At 39.5% G+C, this 9397-nt stretch overlaps 1 protein-coding gene across 1 annotated transcript; it reads right to left on the reverse strand.

Moving 5' to 3' along the window:
* Window positions 1-1373: 1373 nt before the first annotated feature.
* On the reverse strand, window positions 1374-8863 carry Sec61g (SEC61 translocon subunit gamma). Its single transcript, XM_076546023.1, has 4 exons — window positions 8730-8863; window positions 6855-6954; window positions 5161-5263; window positions 1374-1569 (listed from the first exon to the last, which is right to left on the reverse strand). Exons 2-4 carry the CDS (start codon window positions 6946-6948, stop codon window positions 1560-1562), a joined length of 207 nt encoding a protein of 68 aa, XP_076402138.1. The 5' UTR covers window positions 6949-6954; window positions 8730-8863; the 3' UTR covers window positions 1374-1559.
* Window positions 8864-9397: the final 534 nt, after the last annotated feature.

Genomic DNA, 9397 nt, shown 5'->3' on the forward strand with positions numbered 1-9397 from the left:
AACCTTTAAGTGTAGATATATATATATGTGTGTGTAAACATATACAGATATACATGTAAATATATACTTGTACACACATATTTTTCTTAGCCTCTAAGAAACTGTATTTAAAACGTATTTTATGGTATCCTGCAGTTTGGGGACAACCAATGATTTGCTGCATTTTCATTTCTAAGGGCAACATTATTCAAGACTCAAACACCATGAACACTTCTAAATGAGATTATCAGTTACAATCACAATGAAAATAAAGGATCCAAAAAGGAAGGATTGGGCTATTTCCTATGGCTTGAATGTGTTCCCAGAAAACATGTTAAAAGCTTAATCCCCAATGCAGCAGTGTTGAGTGGCAAGGCCCAGTGGCAGGAGTTTAAAGCATGATGTCTTCATTTTCATAAATGGAATGAGCAATAATTACAAAATAGCTTGAGGCTGCCAGTCTACCACTTCCTGCTCTCTCAGTCACAATCATAGGATGGGGTCCCAACAAGACCCTTGCTAGATGCTGGGACTGAACACTGAAATACCCAGCCTTTGAATTCTAATAGTTTTAAATAAGTTACCCAGTATGTGCAATGATATTAGCAATATAAAACAAAGACATGTAAAATATCTGCTACCTTTGTAACTACCAATCAGTGTTTAAACCATGTGTGCAGGTGAATAGCTAAAAACAGAATTTAGAAAATTCATAAACTCTGAATGTCAGTATTTGTGGAAGTGTGACCAGTTAGTACATATTGGGAAAGGAACTTCACCTCTAGAATCATAACCATGATTTTCAGAAAGCTATTTCAAGTATCACCTAAACTTCTGCATGATTATCTATTTACAATTTAAGTGTAATATGGACAAAATTACTATCCTACCTCAAAATAATGGGTTCACTATCTTTCCCATTAATTACTTGCTATTCTACTACAGCAAAACATCTGTGAGAAGATGCTATCTGTGACTGTAACGTGCCACTCCAAAATTCACATGGAAATTTAATCTCCAATCCATAGTACTGAGGTCATTTCTGCAGGAGGTGATTAGCTCACAAAGTGTCCTCCCTACAGGTGGGACTGTGGCCACTATTAAAGGCTCTTCACAGCTGTTGGTCCTTCAGCCACCCTGAGCACCACAGGCCACGCTCTGAAGCACCAAGACCAGGTTCTCAGCAGCACCTGCATCTGCTGGCACTGCTACACTTGAACTCCACAGCCTCCAGAATGTGAAAATGAATCTATTACCTACAAACTACCCAGCTTCGGGCATTTTGTTATAGCCCAAACAGTCTAAGGAAGCAAAGTATCTGAATTTACAATGCTTCAGTGGTTATCATAATTTTTCCTTCAAATCAAAAAGAGTCAAGAAAATGAAATCCAGGATAATCTGTCATTAAAATTTAATCAATGTCTGTTATGGAAAAAAAATGTTTATTTTGCAATTATTTTAATTTAGAAATAGAAAACCTCTTGGGGAGGAGGAAAGAAAAACACAAAGTATACAGGCAACTTTATACTTCATGAGCTCACACTCTCATTTGTTCACTAGTTCCCACGAAGAGAAAGCACTCAGCCACCCCTGAAAAAGAAAGAAAAATGGCCACTTTTAAGCAGAGTATAATAATAATCATTTGAAATGCAACAGGCTGTGATTTCATGAAATTAAACCCAGTTTCAAGAGAACAACACCTCACTTTATCCCAAGACAGTCTAAAAGAATAACACTAAATTAAAATCTGAAGCTGAGAGGTCCTTAATGATGGCGTGGCTTCAGGGCAGATGTATTTTAACACTCATTATGCTCCTGTGGGAAATGTCATTTTGGAACAGTCTGACATGTCTTTCGAAACTAACAAAACACATTAATTACACGAGAGAGAAGCTTTTCATTTTTACATGACATACAAGTAACAAACTGATTCTAAATAAAGACTACCAATAAGCACCACTGTTCTCACCCACTAGACTCCATCAGAAAGGTCCAAGAGTTTGCTTTAAGCACAATGAAAACAAAACTAACATTCCCACAGAAGACCCCCTAAATTTAAAAGCATTAACATGAATATTTATTTTAGTACTGGGATGCCAACTAGGAAAGAGAATTCCATTACTAGGTGAGCATTATATACCCAAGTACACATTTTACTGCTACTTGTTGTTATGAAGTTGCATTGCAATAACTTAATCACCAACATGGTCTATTTAACTCCTTTGAATTACAGTACTACATTAATTTTGACTACAATTGTAAAACAAAACAAAAACACAAAAACCACACCCAAACACCTATCATGAGGGGAAAAAATGGGATTACAATTCAATCTAGTGAGAAGTTTGTGGGTATATTTCTCCTGCCATCCTCTCTGAGTGATTTACATCATTCTAAGCATCTAAATAATTCTTTCAGTTCTGTAGCTACTGTAGTGTAACACAGAAGTGTGTGTTCTGTACTTCCTATCCTCCCCCCCAACCCCCCCCCCAAAAAAAAAAAAAAACAACTGCTTTATTGGCTTTCACTTTGGGAGGAAAACATTAAGTAGTAAATAACTTATAAAACAACAAAGTAATTTTTTAATTACAAAAAAAGCTTCCCAAGCAGGTAGCATCCAAAACGTTTCCTATGTTGCTCTAGCACTTGTGAGCCACTCAAATTACTCATGCTCTCTCTGCCTCAGTTTCTTCCTGAGGATTAAATGAGTTGATTCACATTTTTGACAAAAACAGAAACAGGATTAAGATCTCAGCAAAGGCTATTATCATCATCCTTATAGAAAAAGATAAAGAATTCAAGTCATTGACTTAATTGAACTAATATTTACTCAGTGTTCTTAACACCTACATAAGTACCAACCTGTATCTTTGTGTGTGCACATGACTGTATGTACTTTTTGTAAGATTAGGACCATTATAAAATTCTCTTCTCACAGCCTCTAATGCTTACTGTCCTTTGTCCCCTTTACCAAGTGAAAACTCAGCATGTGAGGATACAGCTCAAGCTCACCAGATCCCAAACCAACTACAGCATTATAAACTCACATTTCAGTAAGAAATAAATTTCTATTATCTCCAAATTACTCAGTCTTGAGCATTTTGTTATAGCAGCTCAAAAGACTGTGACAGAAAAGCTTCTGAGATACAATATTCACTAGTTCTTTTTCCTATAAACTAAAATAGTCAGTGTCAAAAAGAAAAAAAAAATCATTGTTTTGATTCAATAGAATTCAATTACCTATAGTGGAAAATGTTTATTTTGAAATAAGTATAGTTTAGAAATAAAACATTCTGGGGAAAGGGATGGCAAGAAGAGGGGGGAAAAAGTATTCAGGCAGATAACAAGCCTTCCTCCAAACTCCCAATCTTAATATTGACAGACACACATATCAAAGTATGACTCAAGTTCACTGAAGTCTGTCAAGAAAGATAAAAGCATTCTGCTAAGTAAGTGAATGCTTGGGAGGAAAAAAACTACATCCAAAAAAAAAAAAAAAGTCAACAAGACTTGTTTGTGTTCTGGATGGCAAGTTAAGGACATCATCACAGAAAACAAACTGTGTCATGACAGAACCTTCACAGTTATGATCCTGGCCTGGGCTGTGATGGGGAGAGGAGCACAAACACGGCCTTGAGAAGCTGTGGCACTTCTTTCCCCGAGAAGACAACTGGGCCCAGTCAGACTCCCGTCTCTACTTCACAAGGCTCTCCAAGATTCCACAGTCCCAAAGCTGGCATTTCTTATTAGTAACACAAAAGGCATTTCCCAATGGACAGAAGTCAGCCAATGACTTGGTTCCTTCAAGCTTTTTGTTGTTCTATTTTGTTTTGATACATGGTTTTGTTATACAGCCCAGGCTAGCCTCGAACTTGCAGCAATATTCCTGCTCCTGACATTCCACCTCGAAGTTGGAGGATTTTAGGCATGTACCAAGCACGTCCATCCAAACCCAGTAACTCTTTATTATCCAAAAGTATCACTATGTGTTCTTTTCTTTAACAACATCTAACAGTATGTGTTTAGTCACATGTCCTGTAAAAAACAATTCTACCAATATGAGTAAAATATCTAGTACTGAAGAGATTTATAATTAAGGAGTTTTCCTAAATAGACTTGAACTTTTCCACCCCATCAAGTCAGTATTGTTAGTTCCAAATCAGAGAAGAAGCTGAAACATTATGACTATAAAATTACAGACCACAGAAGAAGCAGGAGAGCTGGCTCAGTCATTAAAAGCATGTATTCTCCTAAGAGGACTGTGGTTCAGTTCCCAGCAACCACTCTAAGCAACTCACAATTGCTTGTAACTTCAGCTCCAGGGGATTCAATGCCCTTTCTGGCCCCCAAGGAGCACTGTACTCACATGTACATAGCCCAAAACATGCATATGATTAAAAAACAAAATAAATTTTAGAGAGTCTAGAGTATATGCTGAAACTCATACCAAGTCCTTCAACTAAACTCAACTTGTAAATAAATATGGATTCCCTGATTCCAATGATCTACATTGAATTTTAAAAGCAAAAGCATATGGCAAAAAAAAAAAAGAGTGGAATGATTTCTCTCAGTCTTCTCTCCTTTGTTACACACCCAAAGATTAGAAACACCCTGCCAATAACACCAGTGGTTCAGTAACAATTAGCAACTGGATGCTTTTCTTCAGGTCTTACATGACTTTTAAAGTCATTAACCTGTAATATAATCCAAGTAAGAACTGTCCTCACACTGAATTAATTAAATTGTTCAAGGTTATGACAGGTACTAAGCAACAAGAAAAAAAAAAATGCAGGCAATCTGGTTCTGTCAGATTTCTACCAAAATAGTAATTTTCAGATGAAGCATGGGTTCTCTGCACCTTAAAAGAATCAAAGATGGCAGGATTTGTCATGAGTCTGGTCTGTCACTGAATACTTGGCAGTGATACAGTGTTCCTTTAATTGACTTTGATACTGGAAAACTTTATTAAATACAACAGTCGTAGCTCATGAGTCGCTATAAAGACTATATTAGATATAAAAGCATTCTGAAAGTATTATTAGCGACACAGTATCAGTACATTATTAAAATACCTTGGTCCATATCTATACATTAATAAAATGGGCTAATGCTAATCTGCACTCAAATGGTTTCATTTGCAGTCATTGCTAGATAGTCTATTTTATAAATAAAGTTACTTACACAATAATGTTATTAATAGGGATGTGGATCAGTTTCACAAAGAAGCCAATGAATCCCATGATAGCAAATCCTATGGCTGTGGCCATGGCAATCTTCTGGAATTCTGAATTTAAAACACAAAATTTGTATTAACTTTTGGCAGTCATTGAAAGTATGAAGAAAAGTTATCAGTAATATTAATAGTTACCAACATACATTTAGATAGGTAGAAACATAATTTTAAAAATGAAGAAAAAGTGAGAGTAATAGTACAAAACTTGACTTAGAGGCTTTTAGATTCTGTACTTTGTTGATATTTAAAGGAAACACAGAAATGAAAATGCTATACTCCTGAGTCCATCAATAAACACCAAAAGTATTGATTATTCTCAGTGACCAAAATAAAAACCAATAAGAAAGGACTGAGGTCAGCATCATAGTGCTTTGCCCTACACTGTCTTTTCCTTCACTGTAACATATTGATTATTAACAGTAAGATCGTAGCTTTGGGCATATTATCAACAGCTAGTTGTCTTTAATACCATGATAAAGTAAAAGGCCAAGACTGAAAATTCAAATTAAGGTGAGCAGTTTAACAAAAAGGTTTCAACTCTGGTATATTTCAGACCTATCCTATCTAAGGATACATTCCCTGACCACCTCACCTAGTTCTCCTATTTTACCAGATCTCCTCATTATCTTCCTTCATAGCTACCAAAGCAAGAATCAAAATGTGTAACTGCAATTACTGGATGGTCTTCCCTGACAGACCCACAGCTTCATGAGAGCAATCCAGTATCTAGTATTTTATTTAGGTATTTGATGTGTGTTAGCTAGTTTCATGTCAACTTGACACAGCTAGTCATCTGAGAAGGGAACTCCAACTGAGAAAATGCCTCTGTAAGATTCAGCTGTAAGCAGGCAAGCCTGTAGTACATTTTAATTAGTGACTGATGGGGGAAGACCCAGTCCACTGTAGGTGGGGATACCCCCAGGCTGGCAGTCCTGGGTTCTATAAGAAAGTAGGCTGAACAAGCCATGAGGAACAAACCAGTAAACAGCACCCCTCCAAGGTCTATGCATCAGCTCCTGCCTTCAGGTTCCTGCCCTGTTCAAATTCCTTACTTGGCTCCCTTCAATGGACTTCAAAACAAGATATGTAAACCGAATAAACCCTTTCCTCCATAATAGCGTTTGGTCATAGTAATCATCACAGCAATACTAACCCTAAGATAATGTTACTCAATTATAAGACTATAGACTTAAATTCTAACCCAGTCAATTCATGGATTACAGTAGACAAATTTTAGCATACCTTTTTAGCTATGCATGAGAAAGAAAAATAAACTTTCTCGATTGTAATAACTATACCATTAATTTTACGTTAAAGTTTTATTCACTGGAGGACAGAGCAGGGACGATGTCAAAGGTTTCCACACACTGGTAATATGGAAGATACTAAAATATGACTAACTTAAACATGATATGGATGAAAAACCCTTAATAATCTCATATGATAAAACAAAACTTTAAACAGTTCTTGCTAAGGACATCAAGGGAAAAAGGACAATGGCGGTAACATCAATGCGATACTCCTTTTAGTAGCACTTTATCACTGAATTGATTCCCAGCCCCGTAAAGAGTAATCAGCAGGTGTTAACACAAGGCTTAGAAAATGCAAATAGTGTTTTCTTGCCTGGTTAGGATATTATTACCTTTTCTATCGGGTTTGGTGCATCTCTTAACCAGCCGAATTGAGTCCTTCACAAACTGCCGGCTTGGCTCAACAAACTGCATTACCTGATCCATGGCTGACTGTTTAAAAAATAAAAGTGAAAACAATATATTCAGTAGGATTCTTTCAAATATTAGGACTTATTGAGTTATATACAGAGGTAAGAAGAGCAATGGTGAATTCAATTCACAAAGAAAAGCAAATTTCCAAGCTTAAATGTATACTTTTTTTTGTTGGTCATATTCAAGAAAACACGAGACCACAGATAAGCAAGCACAGATCTTACCAATGTTATCCTCAATGGCAAAGGTTCACACACACTCATTAAAGAATTCTATTATAAGGTTAAGCTACAACGGGTCCTTTTCTTACCAACTACATTCTTCTCACTATTCCTGCTAAGAAACCAACAAATGTTTAGATTCAGTAACTATGTTGTAAAATTCAAAGTGTTGAAAAATTAGTATCCGCTGTAGCGAGTTCCAATTATGGTGCAGCAAGAGCCAAAAAACGGATACAAAAGTGTATTCCAATCTACTTGCTAGAAATCATGGCCATATAATATAAGTAAAAGTACATTTCGTAGCCGGGCGGTGGTGGCGCACGCCTTTAATCCCATCACTTGGGAGGCAGAGCCAGGCGGATCTCTGTGAGTTCGAGGCCAGCCTGGGCTACCAAGTGAGTTCCAGGAAAAGGCGCAAAGCTACACAGAGAAAAACCCTGTCTCGAAAAACCAAAAAAAAAGTACATTTCGTGGGATGGACAGTCTGATGAACAAACTTACCAAACAACAAACAATGGCAAGATCCAGATTCTGAAAAGCCTCTAGCTAAATGTTTAGGTTTGAACATTTTGAGATTCTTTTGAAACTCTATTAACAAGAACGTTATTCAATTATAAGACAACTCTGCGAACCACTGGTAACAGAGTCATGGTATTTGTACTTCATTTCCAGCTCCTAGAAGTCAGATGAAAATACAAACCCCATTAAGTCCCAGTTTCCTTATCTAAGTCGTAAGCAGTGGACAATATTTAAGGCACACACTAAGAATTTATCCATAGTTTGATACACAAGCAAAGCAATGCCTGTTTTCTTAGTTCCACTTAGTTGTTCTTGAAATCCAACGATACTAAGATCCACACTAGACCAATCACTGCACTCGATGTTAAAGGAGAGCCACTAGTTCACTAAGACCTCTTGATGCAGACTCTTGACCAATTAGACTTGGAACACAATTTCACAAAACAAGCACACTGAGAGGTTCAGGGCATCAGGCTCTGGAAGCCGCAAGAGACTGAGTTCACCAACAGGGGTGGCAGGGGATGCTCGGCGAGAAAGCTGAACCCCTAGATCGGGACGCTAAGCCCTGAGGGTTCATGAACTATTGGAAACCTCTAACTGGATACTTCCACCAGAGACCACGTAGGAACATTCTGTGCCTGGGTTTGGTCGCGTTCAAAGATGAATGGCTCTCTGTCCACCCGGACATCAGCGACCCGACCCAGCCCAGCGGACTTGACCCCGATCCTGCAGCTGTCCCTGATCCTCAGCTCCTGTCCTCCAGGATCATCAACGGCGCCCTAGCCCCCGTGCCCCGGTCCCTCATTCCCCTCGTCCCCGGGCCCGCTCATTCCACGGCCCCTTGGCCCCCGGCCCGCTCGTTTCCCTGGTTCCCGGGCCTGCTCATCTCGAGCCCCCAGTTCCAGTCTCCGATCGTTCCGCCAGCCCCTCGCATCCCCGGGCCCTTCTCGTCCGCGGTCCCCTCGTGCCCCGACCCGCCCATGCCGCCGCCCCTGAGTTCCCTGGACCCTCGATCAGCTCTCCCCCGCCAACCACCCAGGAGAAAACCCTTACTTGCGGGACGGCGGATTGAGAAGGCAGAGACACGTAGCTTAGGAGAGGACTCAGCTCAACGGAACCGGAAGCTGGTTAGCCCCAGCCCGCCCACTGCTCCTTTCCATTGGTTCGTCATGCAGAGACGCCACTGCGCCGGCGCGGTGCTACGTGTGTCTCTCCCAGCTTCCGGAGGGGGGCGGACCTGAGCGGCACCCGTCTCTCCCGCGCAACCTGTGGATCCTGTCCGGCTCGCTTTCCCTACACTGGCCTCGCGTCTCCAGCCGCCTCTCCAGCCTCAGCGTAAAGCCACGAATCCATGGCATGAGCTCTAGTTAATGAGTGTCTGCATTACAGCCCCGAATCTCCCCGCTGTGCATGTAAACAGTGTCACTGATCAAAACTGAAACAAGCGTCATTAGTATGAACGACCTAATTCAAAATAATTCCCGGAAAGTGGCTTTCTGCTGTTAGTCGCGGAAATTAAGGTCGTCTACCTAGCAGTTTCTCATTTAGCTATGAGGATTTAGATGTATTGAAGGTGTTAACAGTCTCCGAGTGCAATACTTTTGGGGGGCATTTCTGAGTTAATAGGTGTTCCTCAGATAATCTTGGTTTGCTCCATCATTAGGGTAAGAGCCAACCTAAGGGCTTTGAAGAGTTTTTGCTTTATTTCTTGTGCAACATAC

Source organism: Peromyscus maniculatus, chromosome 10 (assembly GCF_049852395.1).
Source record: "Peromyscus maniculatus bairdii isolate BWxNUB_F1_BW_parent chromosome 10, HU_Pman_BW_mat_3.1, whole genome shotgun sequence".
In the NCBI taxonomy this organism is placed as follows: Eukaryota; Metazoa; Chordata; class Mammalia; order Rodentia; family Cricetidae; genus Peromyscus; species Peromyscus maniculatus.